This window comes from Oncorhynchus keta, chromosome 13 (assembly GCF_023373465.1).
Source record: "Oncorhynchus keta strain PuntledgeMale-10-30-2019 chromosome 13, Oket_V2, whole genome shotgun sequence".
In the NCBI taxonomy this organism is placed as follows: domain Eukaryota; kingdom Metazoa; phylum Chordata; class Actinopteri; order Salmoniformes; family Salmonidae; genus Oncorhynchus; species Oncorhynchus keta.
In genome coordinates, this window is record NC_068433.1 from 43,066,350 (window position 1) to 43,086,169 (window position 19,820).

At 46.5% G+C, this 19,820-nt stretch overlaps 1 protein-coding gene across 7 annotated transcripts in view; it reads left to right on the forward strand.

Moving 5' to 3' along the window:
- The window catches only part of LOC118392565 (DENN domain-containing protein 5B-like), a 79,602-nt gene that overhangs the window by 21,017 nt on the left and 38,765 nt on the right, over positions 1-19,820 (forward strand). For 4 of the 7 annotated variants that reach the window (XM_052460210.1, XM_052460212.1, XM_052460211.1 and 1 more), the window contains exon 2: positions 18,329-18,388. The exons of the other annotated variants lie outside the window; for them this stretch is intronic. In XM_052460210.1, coding sequence (XP_052316170.1) covers positions 18,329-18,388 — 60 coding nt within the window. The remainder of the gene's footprint in view (positions 1-18,328; positions 18,389-19,820) is intronic. 7 annotated transcript variants of the gene reach the window in all.

The window sequence follows — 19,820 nt, forward strand, 5'->3', positions numbered from 1 at the left end:
CTGGTAAGACGAGGTGTGGCGGCCTATGTATTTTTGTAAATAACAGCTTGTGCATGATATCTAAGGAAGTATCAAGCTATTACTCACCTGAGGTAGAGTATCTCATGATAAGCTGTAGACCACACTACCTACCGAGAGAGTTTTCATCTCTATTCTTTGTAGCTGTTTTACATACCACCACAGTCAGAGGCTGGCACTAAGACAGCATTGAATGAGCTGTATTCCGCCATTAGCAAAGAAGAAAATGCTCACCCAGAGGCGGCGCTCCGAGTACTTCAGGGCCTTTAATGCAGGGAAACTTAAATCCGTTTTACCAAATTTCTATTAGCATGTTAAATGTGCAACCAGAGGAAAAAGAACTCTGGACCACCTATACTCCACACACAGAGACTCATACAAAGCTCTCCCTTGCCCTCCATTTGGAAAATCTGACCATAATTCTATCTTCCTGATTCCTGCTTACAAGCAAAAATCTAATCAAGAAGCACTAGATCAATAAAAAAGTGATCAGATGAAGCAGATACTAAGCTACAGGACTGCTTTGTTAGCACAGACTGGAATATGTTCCGGAATTCCTCACTGTGACCATACGTACATTCCCCAGCCAAAAGCCATGGATTACAGGCAGCATCCGCTCTGAGCTAAAGGCTAGAGCTGCTGCTTTCAAGGAGCGGGACTCTAACCCGGAAGCTTGTAAGAAATCCCACTATGCCCTCCAACAAACCATAAAACAGGCAAAGCATCAATACAGGACTAAGATCGAACCGTACTACACCAGCTCTGATGCTCGTCGGATGTGGCAGGGCTTGCAAACCTTTACAGACTACAAAGGGAAGCACAGCCTAGAGCTGCCCAGTGACACAAGCCTACCAGACGAGCTAAACTACTTCTATGCTCGCTTCGAGGCAAATAACAGTGGAGCAGGTTGAGAGTTCAAGTTCCTTGGTGTCCACATCACCAACAAACTAACATGGTCCAAGCACAGCAAGACAGTCTCACGACAAAACCTATTCCCCCTCAGGAGACTGAAAAGATTTGGCATGTGTCCTCAGAAAGTTCTATAGCTGTACCATCGAGAGCATCCCGACTGGTTGCATCACTGCCTGGTACGGTAACTGCTCGGTCTCTGACCGCAAGGCACTACAGAGGGTAATGCGAACGGCCCAGTACATCACTGGGGTCAAGCTTCCTGCCATACAGGACCTCTATACTAGGGACTGCACTAAAAATTGCCAAAGACTCCAGCCACCCTAGTCAGACTGTTCTCTCTGTATTAAGTAAGCATTTCCCGGTAAGGTCTACTACACCTGTTGTATTCGGCGCATGTGACAAATAGAATTTGATTTGATTTTACCCTACCCACCACCCACCCACTTGTCTCTCTCTCTCTCTCTCTGTCGCTCTCTATCTCTACACTTTTCCCCTTTTCATTCTTCCATTTGAAGGCCACAGTATGAGGCCTAGGGCTTGAGGGCCTTATGCAACTGTCCATATTCACCCAGCCCTCCTTCATCAAGGACATTTCAATCACACTCTCTCTCTCTCTCCTTTCTCACTCGTACCACATCTACCCTTTTTCACTCTCTGTAATAAAAGTGACCCCTCTATCACTCTCCTTTGATGTGAAATTACCTTAGCATTGTCTGTTGGTTGTCAATCAACTCATGTGTCCACTCCTCTCAACATACAGGTACCCCTCTCCGAGGTGGCCATGGGGCTTCTATTGGGGTGATGCAATTAAAATGCGTTTATAGGGTTGAAACGAGATGATGTAACCTCACTTCATCCAGGGCCATTAGTCTCTTCACAGAGCGTCGGGATGCGTAACGGGTTGCCATGGTAACCAACGGCTTTTAAGCAAAACATATTATGCCGTAGGGGTGGATGGGTTGTTCGGTAGAGGGAGACCCCACCCCTCCACCACTACAGTCCCATTCTCACTCTGCCTCGGCCTAATTATATTTAGGTCATTTATGTTGGCTGTCAGTTGATTGCCTTTTGGAAGCATCGAGGCAGCAACATATTTGACCCTTTAAGCACGCACACATTCACGCGCACACAGCCACTCAAAGAAAACACATATTTCTCAATGCACAAGTATAGTAATTTTAAGAAATGGTTTCCTTTCTTCAGAGCCCTCACTGACACTACGGACAGCTCTTAGAGACGAATGGATTAAACACTGGCATTCAATGTGCCTGTTTGTGTGATCTCAGCTCTTGGTGGGCTGATAGGGGCTCTTAAAAAGCTACAGAAGGCTCTTACATGGTCGTGCTGCATGGATGTGTGTACAGCACTGTGGGGAGGAACTAGTCTACAGAAGGCTCTGTAATACTACCGTAATTAGTCTGAGGGCCAACCAAGCCAAAGCCTTATCTGTGGATATCAAAGGAGACTGAGAGTTTCAGATGTTTAGTTCCTCTCGCTCTTCTACGCCCCCCCCCGTGCTCCCTCGGTCTTCCTCCCCCTCTCTCTTTTTCTCCCCCACCTCTAACTGATGACAGTTCCCTCTCCTCAAGTGCCGAGGGCCAATCTGCCTCTGAGGAATTGAAATGTGCTGCCAGCATCAGTTTTACCACTGTTATATTTGTTATTTGATTTAAATAAAGTGATCATGAACAATCTACCATGTGATTACTGGTGTAGAAATATAGCAATCCTTTACACCTGATTCAAAACCTCCCGTCTGCCATTATACTGTATATCCTGTTTTTTGACAGAAAGGCTGTTTATTTTGCAGGAACGGCATTGCTAGGCTTTTCGTGGGCAAGATAATGACAAAGATAAACTGAAGGGAAGGGAAATGTTTATATGGAATGTGGCTGGCTGTTTGTGGCTGGTTATTTTGGGATGGTGGAAACGTCAGGCAGGCTGGCAGAGTTTGCCCCTGGAGGTTTGAGAGCTGGCACTTCTCCCTAGTGTACACTACACTGAACTCTACAGTTTTCTCACTTCCTTGTTTATCTCCCTCTTTCACTCACTCTCCTTTGTTCTCCCTACGTCTATCCCTCTCTTTGACATTTTCATCCACACACTCCCTCATTCTGGTCTCCTTTTGCTCTGTGCTCGTCCTCTAAGGCTCTCTCGCTCCCTCTTTCTTTTTTCCCCCTTCACAGTCCATCTGCCATTTGACTTGCTTGCTCTCTGTATTTCTCAGTCCAACAATTCCGCCCTCCCTCTTCAGTGTTCTCTCCTCCTGGCAGGCTCTCTCCTTTCACCTCGCTCTGTCTTTCGACAGGAGGTTGGGTCAGTCAGGCTGTACTCTACTGCAGCTGGCTTCTACCCCTGTGGAAATAAACCATTTGGATGAACCTACATGAACCTTTTATACAAACCCGACATGAACCTAGATGGCTCTTCTAGAGGAACACCTGGCCACCTGAATACACTCAGCTTGGTGGACACTTGAGTCAGTTCAGGCCAGTCATCATCGTCATCATCACCTTGTTATTGCACTGCTAGCTTGAAAACAGCCATCTGTACTGCCCTCATTCAATTGCTTAATTATATGTTGCTCCTGCCCTCATAACATAATTAGGACAGGTAGCTAATAGCCGCCCTACTACAGTTTTCTCCACAGGTCAGTCTGTTTCCCCCTTTCATCAGGTCCCACTTCCAGGATGGGTAGATGTTTTCTGTCCATCTCCTACTTCATGTTCGTTCCCCAGTGCACCACTGACAAACACAGGACTGCCTGTGTGTGTGTGTGCGTCTCAGACTCCAGTGATGATGCCCCGCAGTACTAAACCCCTCCTGGAGTGTCTTACTTTTGTTTATATCCGTTTATCACTCCCGAAACAGCCTGTACCGCCCCTTGCACGGTGTTACAGCCGCCAGCATGCACGCACACCCCCTGCACAGCATGCTGGGAAATCCTAATCCCAGTTGCATATACCTGCCATCTGGGGCATGATGCAAGAGTCACATGCCTGTCATTATGCAAAATAGTCTCGTAACTTTGTTTAAAAGGGAAGAATCGGTGTCTGAAACTGTGTGCTGCCACCACCATGAATTACAATGGTGGAGCTATGGAGTATTAACTTCAAGGTTTCTCTGTTCTGTATCTCCCTTTACAGTAGGGCTGTAATTGCCAGGGGCCTCACGATACAATATTATCACGTTAACTTAGGTGCCAATTCTATGTTAAACATATTGCTCACCATGTCTGTTGCAGGGAGCCTTGAGAAAATAAGTTTTGATCAGTCATGGAAATAAGTGCTGAAAATTGAATTGGGAATGGGGGAGACCTAGTCAGATGGGCAATTGAATGCCTGAAATGAGTCCTCCGCATTTAACCCAACTCCTCTGAATCAGAGAGGTGCGGGGGTGCTGCCGTAATCAACATCCACGTCTTCGGCGCCCAGGGAACAGTGGGTTAACTGCCTTGCTCAGGACCCTATTTTAAAAAGAGGATGGAGAACAAGCTAGTTTTGGTGCAGCTACAGTAAAGTAGCGCAAAATAATATTGTGGCGTTGTCAAGACGATACGATATATCGTCAAAAATAACATACAGATTTGTAACTGTATCAATCTTCTTCTTTTTTTCTCCAACACTTTAAAGCTCCATCTTTCTCTCCCTCCCCTCCCCTCCCCTCTCTCTCCGAAACAAACGGGGCTGGTGATGCCGTTGTGTCACGGGGAAAGAATGTTGGACAGGTTCCACTGTGGTGAACCCAGCTTAGCAGGGATAGAAGATCTGTTGCGGATGCCTTTTCCCCCTCCTAAATCCCACATCACAAACACGTGTGCCATATGTTCCCCTCTGTTTTGTTCAGAGCCATCAGTTATTCCCGGGTGTAAAAATGCGTCTTGTGTTGATTAATGGGTTGTTACTTCCTTTGTTTTGTGATGATTGTTATATCTATAGTCTAAACAGCCTTTATTAAGTGGCACCTGTACTCACTCCCTTCCTCAGCTACACCTCCACATTAAGCATATGGATCAGCAACACCTTCTAATTGACCTGTCATAGGATCATGTTACAGTGAGTCACTAAGGTGGGATAACTCAACCTGGCTCAACGAAGGACCCCTGGGAGAGTGGTGCATGTGCCTGAATAAAAATGAGTCATCCACACACCAGCTCCTTTCCCCCTTCCTTTCTTTTCTCTCGCGTTCTCCTCACCCTCCTCCCACTAACCCGGGCTCGCATTTCTCTTTCCCTCTGTTTTACCCCTGTCCTCCCTCCCTGCCTCTCTTCTCTCCCCCCCCATGGAGAGAGGAGACAAAGCAGTGGCTGAGAGAATGACAGAGTGGTGACAGCACCGTACTCGGATCAATAGAGGGCTGAATAGGGCCATCAGAGCCAGGCTAATCTGGGCTGTGACACATGACCATTGTGACAACACACACACGCTGCCACTGACAAACAAGCAAGCAGAAAGCAGATGTACACTCACACCAACGTTTTCATGCACACACTGTTCTTCCGTCTCACACTCTCCCACACACACATCCTGCCCGGCACATCAAGACCCCTCATGTTTAGATCATTCATGATAATTAAGAGACTACAAGGTGGCGACTCTGCCCTCTACCCGTTTATCTTGTTGCCAGGAAACAGATGTGGTGCTGCTCTATTGCTGGTTTCACTGAAGCACTGACAGTCTTGGTTGGGTGGGTTCAGCACTGTAGCACTGACAGTCTTGGTTGGGTGGGTTCAGCACTGTAGCACTGACAGTCTTGGTTGGGTGGGTTCAGCACTGTAGCACTGACAGTCTTGGTTGGATGGGTCCAGCACTGTAGCACTGACAGTCTTGGTTGGGTGGGTTCAGCACTGTAGCACTGACAGTCTTGGTTGGGTGGGTTCAGCACTGTAGCACTGACAGTCTTGGTTGGGTGGGTTCAGCACTGTAGCACTGACAGTCTTGGTTGGGTGGGTTCAGCACTGTAGCACTGACAGTCTTGGTTGGGTGGGTTCAGCACTGTAGCACTGACAGTCTTGGTTGGGTGGGTTCAGCACTGTAGCACTGACAGTCTTGGTTGGGTGGGTTCAGCACTGTAGCATTGACAGTCTTTGTTGGGTGGGTTCAGCACTGTAGCATTGACAGTCTTGGTTGGGTGGGTTCAGTACTGTAGCACTGACAGTCTTGGTTGGGTGGGTTCAGCACTGTAGCACTGACAGTCTTGGTTGGATGGGTCCAGCACTGTAGCACTGACAGTCTTGGTTGGGTGGGTTCCCGCACTGTAGCACTGACAGTCTTGGTTGGATGGGTCCAGCACTGTAGCACTGACAGTCTTGGTTGGGTGGGTCCAGCACTGTAGCACTGACAGTCTTGGTTGGATGGGTCCAGCACTGTAGCACTGACGGTCTTGGTTGGGTGGGTTCAGCACTGTAGCACTGACAGTCTTGGTTGGATGGGTCCAGCACTGTAGCACTGCCAGTCTTGGTTGGGTGGGTTCAGCACTGTAGCACTGACAGTCTTGGTTGGGTGGGTTCAGCACTGTAGCACTGACAGTCTTGGTTGGGTGGGTTCAGCACTGTAGCACTGACAGTCTTGGTTGGGTGGGTCCAGCACTGTGGTTGGAGGTTATGGGGGAAGAGTTGTACATGATCATGTATGAGAAAGTGTGGCTTCATTCGCCTGTCTTTGTATCTCTGTGTATGTGTGTGTACATGACTGTGTATGTGTGTGTGTCCTGACTAGGCCCAGTGCCCAGCCTGAACAGGTGCTGGTCTGGTGCATACTGGAATGTGTTCACAAGCCCAATGGGCCAATGGGAACAGGGCCAGCACTGCAGGAGGCAGCACAGCTAACTTTTAACACTGAGCTACTGTTCCTAGCTGGGGAAGGAAAATATTTGCCAAATCATGAAATGTTACGAGCTATAATAATACCATTTTATTAGTCTTAAATCATGACTTAACGCTTTATCTTTTTCATTTTACAACATGTACATGTCTCATATATTTTCCTCTGAATTCTTTGTTCCTAATCTGTAATTTCACTGGCTTCATTCACTGAGGATAGTGGCATAATGTATTCAGGAGACACTCCGATATGGAGATGCTTTTTGAAGTTAAAGTCTAGAAGCCAATGGGATTGTCTGTCATGTGACATTCTGCAGTAGGGTTCATCATCTATCCATTCATAGTGCTGGCTCCCGTCTCTGTCAAGGCTGGGTGACGATCGGGACAGACTGTTGTCAACCACCCACAAAGCAACCCTGTCTGCTACGATCCCACAGAGCTGATTCAACCCAATGACACACGCATGCATACATTGCAGACATTGCCATACACACACAGAGACAGACACACACACACACACTATGGCTACAGCCACACACACACACACACACACACACACACACACACACACACACACACACACACACACACACACACTGGCTACAGCCACATCTAACAGATGCCAACTCTGTCATGGCAACAAAGCATCTCAGTCATTCTCTGTGGCTGCCATTCCCAGCTGCATGTATTGTCTACTATAGTCTCCCTCAGTATAGCACGTATGAACACCCTGCAGCCCAGCCGTCTGGAGCTACACTGTGTGTGTGTGTGTGTGTGTGTGTGTGTGTGTGTGTGTGTGTGTGTGTGTGTGTGTGTGTGTGTGTGTGTGTGTGTGTGTGTGTGTGTGTGTGTGAATGAGACTTTCTGATTGTATAGATGAGCTGATTACTGCTGTAATTGGCCAGTGTTTTGGGTGCTGATGCTGAAGGGGAGATGGGGTCTCCCTCGTAATGAGGAGAATATGTGTGTGCGCGGCTTTAGTTGTTTATGGATGGAAATAATTACCGCAAATTATAATGTGTGTCATGGAGGGACAATGTGAGAGGTAGAGGTTGGGAGAAAGAGGGGGAAGGAATAGAGATGTAGGGAGAGAGAGCGAAGGGAGAGAGGGAGAGCGAAGGGGAGAGAGAGCGAAGGGGAGAGAGAGCGAAGGGGAGAGAGAGCGAAGGGGAGAGAGAGCGAAGGGGAAAGAGAGCGAAGGGGAAAGAGAGCGAAGGGGAGAGAGAGCGAAGGGAGAGAGAGCGAAGGGGAGAGAGAGCGAAGGGGAGAGAGAGCGAAGGGGAGAGAGAGACAGGTAGGTAGGAAAGAGAAGGAATGAGAGGGTGTTGGGGGGAGAGAGAGGTAGGTAGGTAGGTAGGTAGGTAGGTAGGTAGGTAGGTAGGTAGGTAGGAAGAGAAGGAATGAGAGGGTGTTGGAGGAGAGGTAGGTAGGTAGGAAAGAGAAGGAATGAGAGGGTGTTGGAGAGAGAGGGAGGTAGGTAAGTAGGAAAGAGAAGGAATGAGAGGGTGTTGGAGAGAGAGAGAGAGAGGTAGGTAGGAAAGAGAAGGAATGAGAGGGTGTTGGAGAGAGAGGGAGAGGTAGGTAGGAAAGAGAAGGAATGAGAGGGTGTTGGGGAGAGAGAGAGGTAGGTAGGAAAGAGAAGGAATGAGAGGGTGTTGGAGAGAGAGGGAGAGGTAGGTAGGAAAGAGAAGGAATGAGAGGGTGTTGGAGAGAGAGAGAGAGGTAGGTAGGAAAGAGAAGGAATGAGAGGGAGTTGGAGAGAGAGGGAGAGGTAGGTAGGAAAGAAAAGGAATGAGAGGGTGTTGGAGAGAGAGAGAGAGAGAGAGGTAGGTAGGAAAGAGAAGGAATGAGAGGGTGTTGGAGAGAGAGGTAGGTAGGTAGGAAAGAGAAGGAATGAGAGGGTGTTGGAGAGAGGGGTAGGTAGGAAAGAGAAGGAATGAGAGGGTGTTGGAGAGAGAATGGCTTTTGCCGCCTTTGATAGGCCATGAAAGGAATGAGCACATTGGATAGAGTTCCATGACTACATACATACCTGTCAATGGATTTCAGCTCATCACAATTACCGTTAGATAGATGTGAAAAATGAGACTTTCAGAAGTGTCAGAATAAGGGAGGCTACTTGTCTTGTTTTAAAGGTGTTGTCACTTATGAGTGTTGTGAGAGTGTTTGAGATGGTAACCTGTGTGCGCTCCTCTGCACTACTCCATCCAAATCCTTGATCTGTGGTCAGCTCACGTTCTGTCTGTCAGATGTTCGGGTCTGGCTCTGACTAGGGCTGTTGCGGTGACCGTATTACCACTGCACCAGCAGTCATGACCGTATTACCACCGCACCAGCAGTCATGACCGTATTACCACTGCACCAGCAGTCATGACCGTATTACCACCGCACCAGCAGTCATGACCGTATTACCACTGCACCAGCAGTCATGACCGTATTACCACCGCACCAGCAGTCATGACCGTATTACCACCGCACCAGCAGTCATGACCGTATTACCACCGCACCAGCAGTCATGACCGTATTACCACCGCACCAGCAGTCATGACCGTATTACCACTGCACCAGCAGTCATGACCGTATTACCAAGGCACCAGCAGTCATGACCGTATTACCACCGCACCAGCAGTCATGGCCGTATTACCACCGCACCAGCAGTCATGACCGTATTACCACCGCACCAGCAGTCATGACCGTATTACCACCGCACCAGCAGTCATGACCGTATTACCACCGCACCAGCAGTCATGACCGTATTACCACCGCACCAGCAGTCATGACCACAGACAAATTCCCTATGACCGTTGGTCACGGTAATCCCAATCCACAACTGTGCAAATGAATGGCGCTGATGGGTAGCCTACCAATCTGGCTAACGGCCCACGTTAATGACCCGGTACCAAGCGCTCTAGTGTCCCTATAATCATTCTCTAAACACTTCATGATTGAATTTGAATATTCTGAATGAGGACAAATGGTGAGGGGAGTTAGAGGTCCTGTTTCAAAAGGCAAAGAGCGAGCAGCTGTTAGGGTGTAGAGGCCCCGTGTGTGTGTGTGTGTGTGTCTGTGTGTGAGAAACACACAGGATGGAGGGAGAGACTGCAACTTCTGTTGACTCGCGCTAGACTAACTTCTTGCCTGTTATTTGTCATCCCATCTGATTACAGAGTACCTGTCTTGACTGAGTCAAACCGAGAGAAGCTATCTAACTAGGCTAATTGAGGCTAGCCATAATGACGTCTCACCATTCTACAGTTATCCTACACATAACAACAACTCCATTCAGATTATAGTGTAAATAGCAGCCTACCTGTTGGCTTTTGGTTGTTGTAGCCTTTCTTTCTCATTTCACTTTTAATTCTGTCCTTTTAATTCCAATTTCCATTGATAAACTATCTACTAACCTTCTTGCTACACATGCAGAGCAGCAATGGAATTGTCTCTCTCTCTCCGCTGGTAGTGCAACCATCAGAGCCTTACCATCAGAGCCTTACCATCAGAGCCTTACCATCAGAGCCTTACCATCAGAGCCTTACCATCAGAGCCTTACCATCAGAGCCTTAGCATCAGAGCCTTACCATCAGAGCCTTACCATCAGAGCCTTACCATCAGAGCCTTACCATCAGAGCCTTACCATCAGAGCCTTACCATCAGAGCCTTACCATCAGAACCTTACCATCAGAACCTTACCATCAGAGCCTTAGCATCAGAGCCTTAGCATCAGAGCCTTACCATCAGAGCCTTACCATCAGAGCCTTACCATCAGAGCCTTACCATCAGAGCCTTACCATCAGAGCCTTACCATCAGAGCCTTACCATCAGAGCCTTAGCATCAGAGCCTTACCATCAGAGCCTTACCATCAGAGCCTTACCATCAGAGCCTTACCATCAGAGCCTTACCATCAGAGCCTTACCATCAGAACGCATGCCTTTATTAGTGACTTATTAGTCACATCATGCAGTACTTACGTTTTCCTAAGTGATTTCTAAGACATTCCCAGGTTTATAGGCCTTTCACGACAAAATAAATAATAGGTTTTATTGTGATGGTCAATGCTACTTTGATGTTAATTAACGGTCAATTACCGTGAGTCCTAGGTTGGGTTGCTTTGATCACTGTCCTGTCATTGGCCAAAATATCAAATATCGTACACACACGTTGTCAAACACACACAGAGTAGAAGGCTTGGTGTTGGGCTCGCGTTGACTGATCAGAGCTCAAATGGATGTAGGATGTCAATGTATTATATCCCATGTCTCTTTTGTTGTGCTCCTGAATTATACATCCATGCATCTCTGCTACACATCAACGTGTAGTAGATTATCATGATTGAGTTTTATAATACATGCACAGCTCCCCCTGTTGTGTGCTATGCAGAGACAAAGCACAGGCTGTCCTCGGGAATGTTGTGGAACATCCACTGTCTTTAGCCGCCCCCTTTGACCTCCCACCTCTGAACTTCAGTCGACCTGTCACACTGACAGCAGGGGGAACACAATGATGAATCTCAGGTTTTTTCCTTTCTTATTACTCTGTGTCAAAGGTCATACTGTCACTTATTGTCCTCCACTTTTCCGTGTGTGTGTGTGTGTGTGCGCGCTTCATTTAACAGTAGCAATCTTCCTCCTCAGCTGGTTGCTCTTTGAGGTAGCAGGTTCCCAACAGACACACACGCATACACTTTTACGGTTATTGTTTTACAGGCCTTGTGCTGTGATGTAATGGTCTCCCATCCAAAATGTCCCAGGTTTATGGACCATAGTGAGATCTGATGAACACTGCCCAGCCCTGGATCAGAGCAGTTGATGAGCTGCCTGACATTAAAGAGATGGACAGCTCTAGACTGCCAACCACTACAGTATAATAACCAGTAAGAGACTGGGGGATGGAGGGAGATGGGGGGGGGAATTGTCCCAAGCGTCAATTTCTCTATGAGCAATAGGAGCACAGGAAGAGAGAGAAATGTAACTTTCAGTGACTCCACGTGGCATGAAGGTTATAGTGGAAAACAAGGTGGCTCAACGTAAACAACAACAGGGAAAAATACTGGTGAACAGGTGTGTGATTAAATCTGCACTGTGTCCTTTGTGTCTGAGAGAGTGGAAGAACAAAGGGGAGCGCGAGAGAGAAAGAACAAGAAATTGTGTGTGAGAGAGAACAAGAGACAGAGAGAGGGAGGGAATGCCAGAGAGAGAGAATAAAAGAAGGGGAGATATAGAGTGCAATATAGAAACCCAAATCAAAATCAAAAAAGTTAATTGGTCGCGTACAGCATTTTGCAGATGTTATCGCAGGTGCTCATTTTATGCCTCTAGCTCCAACAGTGCAGCAATAGCTAGCAATACAATAACTATACACACAAAATCCAAAAGTATAAAAATAACAAGAAATTAAGACATCACACACAAGCTGTGGCCTCCTCTGATTTAAAAAATAATAATAATAATTTTAAAAAAAATGTGGAATGAGCAGACCGTTTGGCAGTGTGCTGGGAGGGTTTTCCTCACAGAGGTAATGTAGCCTTGGCGTTGTACTATGTATCTAGACGGCTGCTCTTCACTTAATGGGACTGTTCTGGTGGGGCTATTTGCTTTCCCTGTTCTAGGGGTTGACATGACAACCAGGCACTGTCGGGACTACGGGAGATGAGAGGGGATGCCCCTGCTCTCCTCCCTCTGACTTTGAAGACGAAAATGAAGAGGGGAATTAAACTGTGAAAACATGTAGTTGATGTGAAGTTGAATACGTGTTGCTCCTATTTTGAAATAAAATAAAAGCTCTTCGTTCCCAGGAGTAAGTGTACGTGCGAGTGATGGCAGGCTGAGTGTGATTATGGGATTGTCTGTGTTATTGCTTCAGTCACAGACGGACAGGTTTCTGAGGCTTTCTCCTCAGTTTATTCATTTGTGTTTGTCTGCGTGTGTGACTATTGTCAGTGTCGTGGACGACTGAGCTGTTATCTGGTGTGTGAGTCTAAATCTGCATGTGGTGTTTAATCCTGTTAACTGTGGTCACGGTTCCACTTCTCACGTGAAGCAACAGGGGACACACACACACACACACACACACACACACACACACACACACACACACACACACACACACACACACACACACACACACACACACACACACACACACACACACAATATTACACACACACACACACACACACACACACACACACACACACACACACACACACACAATATTACACACACATGTGTGTGCTAGGGCTGTCCAGACTAAAAAAAAATATTGGTCGACCAAAAGCCGTCTGTTCTTTTGACCAATCGATTGATTGACATGTTTAAACGTGTATTTTTTCATATGTACCCACCCTATGTGTTTTTTTAGTAAAATCAACTATATGCTAACCTTAACCTGACCCAACTATTCTCCTCCGGCTCCTAATGGCTGGTAATAGGCTACACAAGGAGTTGGCAACATTTCTCATGTGGAATGCTAATTTATCTTACCATTTCTACCTATCTGCATGCCAGTTATGGTTTTCATATGCACATTTTTATGAAACAGTTTCATTTAATTTAGAATAATGTCTTTATCTCAAAATCATTGTCATGTGGTTTTATAAAAAAATAAAATCTAAATGAAAATGATACAAACCTAAAAAGTAACTTCCATTGCCAACTATGTGAAAATAGCCTACCTGAAGCGAACAAATAAAAACATTGCAGCCTGCAGGTAGAAAATATCCGGATTAGAAATGAATATGCTATAAATCGCACGCTGAGTGGTTATCGAAAGGGAGAGAGATCGGAAGATGTTTAAAATAGATTGAGGAACTATTGTAAATCTCAATGGAAGTAAAACAGACTTAGTTTGCTTGCCGTTTGAGGTGAAGAAAACTACTCTGAGAAGCTCCACAGGTCGTTAGTGGTGGTGCGTTAAGCCAATCAGAAAAACTATCAGATCCCGAAATGAGCACATCTCTATGCCTACATTTCTGCACAGGCCAGGTAGCCTATAGGCCTACTTCTATGTACAATCAGGCCAGGTAGCCTATAGGCCTACTTCTATGTACAATCAGGCCAGGTAGCCTATAGGCCTACTTCTATGTACAATCAGGCCAGGTAGCCTATAGGCCTACTTCTATGTACAATCAGGCCAGGTAGCCTATAGGCCTACTTCTATGTACAATCAGGCCAGGTAGCCTATAGGCCTACTTCTATGTACAATCAGGCCAGGTAGCCTATAGGCCTACTTCTATGTACAATCAGGCCAGGTAGCCTATAGGCCTACTTCTATGTACAATCAGGCCAGGTAGCCTATAGGCCTACTTCTATGTACAATCAGGCCAGGTAGCCTATAGGCCTACTTCTATGTACAATCAGGCCAGGTAGCCTATAGGCCTACTTCTATGTACAATCAGGCCAGGTAGCCTATAGGCCTACTTCTATGTACAATCAGGCCAGGTAGCCTATAGGCCTACTTCTATGTACAATCAGGCCAGGTAGCCTATAGGCCTACTTCTATGTACAATCAGGCCAGGTAGCCTATAGGCCTACTTCTATGTACAATCAGGCCAGGTAGCCTATAGGCCTACTTCTATGTACAATCAGGCCAGGTAGCCTATAGGCCTACTTCTATGTGTGCGCATCCTTACTCAACATTGATAGGAGCGCTCCAAACAAGACAATGACTAAATAACCAAATCTCGTAAATGGAATGAAATAAACCAAGTGTAGCATAGGTTGTTTCCCCTGCGAACAATGTGTCCACTCCGACAATGAGAACGCGTAGACAGGAATAATAATATTGAATGCCTTTAAAATAAATGACCGTAACCCACGTAACAAACGTTGTGGATTAGAAATGACATGTAAATGTAATAAATGTACGACTGGTGATATATGTAATGGGGGAATTGACATACACTGACAATCAAATGCGAACAATTCACACAAGGAAGTTGTGGAACGGTGGATGTGCACCCATTGGCAGGAGAGAGCGCATTCTGGAGAGAGAAGTGCATTGTGCATCTGGGCGCATGGTCAATCTGACGTCTGCATTGGCCATGCAGAATTTAGGGTGATTATGGCCTCAGCAGAAGTCAGGGCGTTCATACTTCTTGCGCTTTGCAGAGCTGTTGTCAAGGACGTGAGTTTGTGTTGATACAGGATGTACCGCCCCCCACCTACCGTCAAGAAATCATGTCCATGTGGAGCTATACAGAGCCCTCCACATTGTTACAACATTTTGGAGGCGCATGGTGATGAGCTTGATTTGCCCTCTGCATGCCTCTATAGGCTCCATGTGGCGCCTCCTACCACATTTTTGGATCAAACATATTGGCTTCTTCTAGGCCTCCGCAATGGATTAGTTCACTGAGATGGGAGCATATATTTGTTACTGCTCGGCTTAATCTCTGTCGAACAACAGCCTAACGACAAAACAGTCAACTAATTGGGATTGGTTTTCGTTGAGCCTGGTCTCCCAGTAGAATCCCAATAGGACCCCGTAACACATTCCAGCCTGATGGGTAATCCGCTAAATACCGCTGCACATTGATTTGATCCTCATATCATTACTAATCATTACAATCACTCACAACTAGCTTTTTATTGGGGACAACAGATACATTTTGTTTGCGCATGTTTCTGCGAGTGTGTATCCACGTGAGCGAGCATCTCTGTCTGCGTATATGCGTGTATGTTTCTGTGAGTGTGTATCCACGTGAGCGTGCATCTCTGTCTGCGTATATGCGTGTATGTTTCTGTGAGTGTGTATCCACGTGAGCGTGCATCTCTGTCTGCGTATATGTGTGTACGTTTCTGTGAGTGTGTATCCACGTGAGCGTGCATCTCTGTCTGCGTATATGTTTGTATGTTTCTGTGAGTGTGTATCCACGTGAGCGAGCATCTCTGTCTGCGTATATGTTTGTATGTTTCTGTGAGTGTGTATCCACGTGAGCGTGCATCTCTGTCTGCGTATATGTGTGTACGTTTCTGTGAGTGTGTATCCATGAGCCCTGCCCCATGTAACACCACACAGTGTGGTGCTGACTGACACACACAGTGGCCTGGCAGACACACACACACCTGAAGGTCACCATCGGTTACAGACAGCCCTCCCCTTTGTGTTTTTGTTTGTGTGTGTTTCTTACTGTGTGTGTGTGTGTGTGTGTGTGTGTGTGTGTGTGTGTGTGTGTGTGTGTGTGTGTGTTTCTCACAGTGTGTGTGTGTGTGTTTCTCACAGTGTGTGTGTCTCACAGTGTGTGTGTGTGTGTGTTTGTGTGTGTGTCTCACAGTGTGTGTGTGTGTGTGTGTGTGTGTGTGTGTGTGTGTGTGTGTGTGTGTGTGTGTGTGTGTGTGTGTGTGTGTGTGTTTCTCACAGTGTGTGTGTGTGTGTGTTTCTCAGTGTGTGTGTGTGTGTGTGTGTGTGTGTGTGTGTGTGTGTGTGTGTGTGTGTGTGTGTGTGTGTGTGTGTGTGTGTGTGTGTGTGTGTGTGTGTGTGTGTGTGTGTGTGTCTCACAGTGTGTGTGTTTCTCACAATGTGTGTGTGCGCGTGCCCATGAGGACTCTTATCTTCTCTTATTCCAGTTCATCAGCATCATTCTATATAAATCATCTTCCAGTTCAGTTACAACAGACATATCAAAACAACAGATTTGAAGCTGTTTACAAAGCAGACTAGTCTGTAAATAGAGACTGGGATAAAGAATGTGTCTGCAGAGAAGGACAAGGAGGGGGAGAGGGAGGGAGGGAGAGGGAGAAAGTGCATAGATTGCAGCCTACAAATATGATAAATGCTATGTCATTATATTACCTAGATATAGAGGTATTCAGTTGGCGTGTGCCTGCCTGTATGCGTACACGCTGTAGTGTGTGTGTGATCTCCATGTCAGGGTTGGAGTAATGATAGTGACCGCTGTAATGACTTGACAGAGCCCTGTGCTGCTGTCGTAAAGCTGTACAACAGGAGTATGGTTCAGAAAGTGCTAACCTCAGGGTCTGTCATTACACAGCCCCCGCACACACACACCTGGCCAGCGGACACAATGTGCTGCTGTATTGCTGTGCTATAATCCAAGTCTGGCAGAGAGAGAGCGAGACGCTGTATCATAATGACCCCATATTGACCCTTCAGTCTCCTGGGCTTGTGTGTTTGTAGAGCTCGGTTTTCAGGGCCGATCCCTTCAGTGAGAGACAACACACACGCGCACAAACACACACTGGTGGCTCCACTCTGGTCATTGACCTGTTTAGTCATGAGAGACAGTCAGAGGTCTGTGGCTTAGTCAGTCAGTCGTCTGGGAGAAGTTTAATGACTTAGCTAGGGCCTTTAATCTGCAGACCGATGACTCTGAATGACTCTGCTTGGAATAGGAGAGACTGGGCTGTGCAGTGTGCATGCATGATTTAGGCATGTTTGTGTGAGAGAATGTTTGCTAGTGTGAGATTCAAGATGGTGCCATTTCTGGCTTGTGAGTGTGTGCACTGAGTATACCAAACAGGAACACCTTCCTAATATTGAGTTGCACCCCTCTCTTTGCCCTCAGAACAGCCTGAATTCACCGGGGCATGGACTCTACAAGGTGTCAAAGGCATTCCACAGGGATGCTGGCCCATGTTGACTCTAATGCTTCCCACAGTTGTGTCAAGTTGGCTGGATGTCCTATGGTTGGTGGACCATTCTTGATACACACGGGAAACTGTTGAGCATGAAATATCCAGCAGCATTGCAGTTCTTGACACGAACCGGTGCGCCTGGCACCTACTACCATACCCTGTTCAAAGTCACTTAAATATTTTGTCTTGCCCACTCACCCTCTGAATGGCACACATACACAATCCATGTCTCAGTTGTCTCAAAGGTTAACAAAGGATTTTTAAGCCATTAAATTCACTACATCAACACGGATGGAAGTGGATTTAACAAGTGACATCAATAAAGGATCACATCTTTTGCCTGGATTCACCTGGACAGTCTGTCATGGTATATTCAGGAAATCTACAGGAAACAAAATGTATCGTGGTGCTTGGCTGAAGCTGTGAGTTCTGCTACACCACAGGTCCGGGGTTTGGGCAGGCTGCTTCTGCTTTGACTTTGCCAGGGAATGTCATCCTAATGACATGGTCCAGTCTGCAGCCAGACAGCCTGCTGCTCACTAACTAACGATAAGCCATAAGCCACTGCACCCTCTGCGCCATCATGTCACACTGTCACTGCAACATGCTAATACATTTACTCTGTCTGTCCCCAGTACTCTCACACGCCTGCCTCTCCAGTGTGTCTCTTCTCCTTCACTACCACTGATACATATAAGATCTGGATAGATTGATAATGTGTTGCTTATACCTATCAAATGTTGTCGTGGTCGTGAAGGAAAGGAAGCGGTTTGAGACTATTGGGACTTGCCATGTTTATTTCCCATGTTGCTATGTTCTGTTTTGATGTGTCAGACTTACGTTTCATGTTCATGCTCGTCACATTCATCATGCTTTAATCATCGATTCATTTTGCTTTTGTGTGCTTTGTTTGCGTTTGTTTTGACATGGGCTGTTTTTTTGTTTGTTTCCTCTGTCCCTTTTCTGCATGTGCCTCCACCATAGCTTTGTACCAATGGCTAGAGGCTGACCGCCAAGGCAGGGACCCCGATACAGCAGCCGCAGGTAAACTCCACAAACTGAATCCCATGTAGGGGTGTACAACTCTCTCTCCCTTCACATACTAACTTGCATATTATCCACTCTCTTCCTTCACATACTAACTTGCATAGTGTCCACTCTCTCCCTTCACATACTAACTTGCATAGTGTCCCCTCTCTCCCTTCAGATATAACTTGCATAGTGTCCCCTCTCTCCTTTCAGATACTAACTTGCATAGTGTCCCCTCTCTCCCTTCAGATACTTACTTGCATAGTGTCCCCTCTCTCCTTTCAGATACTAACTTGCATAGTGTCCCCTCTCTCCCTTCAGATACTTACTTGCATAGTGTCCCCTCTCTCCTTTCAGATACTAACTTGCATAGTGTCCCCTCTCTCCCTTCAGATACTAACTTGCATAGTGTCCCCTCTCTCCTTTCAGATACTAACTTGCATAGTGTCCCCTCTCTCCTTTCAGATACTAACTTGCATAGTGTCCCCTCTCTCCCTTCAGATACTAACTTGCATAGTGTCCCCTCTCTCCTTTCAGATACTAACTTGCATAGTGTCCCCTCTCTCCTTTCAGATACTAACTTGCATAGTGTCCCCTCTCTCCTTTCAGATACTAACTTGCATAGTGTCCCCTCTCTCCCTTCAGATACTAACTTGCATAGTGTCCCCTCTCTCCTTTCAGATACTAACTTGCATAGTGTCCCCTCTCTCCCTTCAGATACTAACTTGCATAGTGTCCCCTCTCTCCTTTCAGATACTAACTTGCATAGTGTCCCCTCTCTCCTTTCAGATACTAACTTGCATAGTGTCCCCTCTCTCCCTTCAGATATAACTTGCATAGTGTCCCCTCTCTCCTTTCAGATACTAACTTGCATAGTGTCCCCTCTCTCCTTTCAGATACTAACTTGCATAGTGTCCCCTCTCTCCTTTCAGATACTAACTTGCATAGTGTCCCCTCTCTCCTTTCAGATACTAACTTGCATAGTGTCCCCTCTCTCCCTTCAGATACTAACTTGCATAGTGTCCCCTCTCTCCCCTCAGATAATAACTTGCATAGTGTCCCCTCTCTCCCTTCAGATACTAACTTGCATAGTGTCTCCTCTTCTTTCATCTCGCCCTCAGACCCTCGCCCATCTCGCCCTCAGACCCTCCTTCTCTCCATATCTATCTTTCCATATATATCTCGTTCTCTCTTCCGGTCGACCCTTCCCCGGTCATTTGTATGTGGGTCAGATTCTCAGAGCTTGTTATTTGAATCAGTCACTCTCCTCTGAAGTGGGCTATTTTTACCTTCATCCTCCTCCTCTTTCTCTTATGACAGAGTTTTACCAGGCTATTTCTCTCTTCTCTCACTGTTGTTTTTGAGAGTGGAGGTTTGGCTTTCTCCTCTCTCTCTCTTTCTCTCTCCCTTATTTCACATGTGTGTCCTAGTTTAACTTTGAGAGACA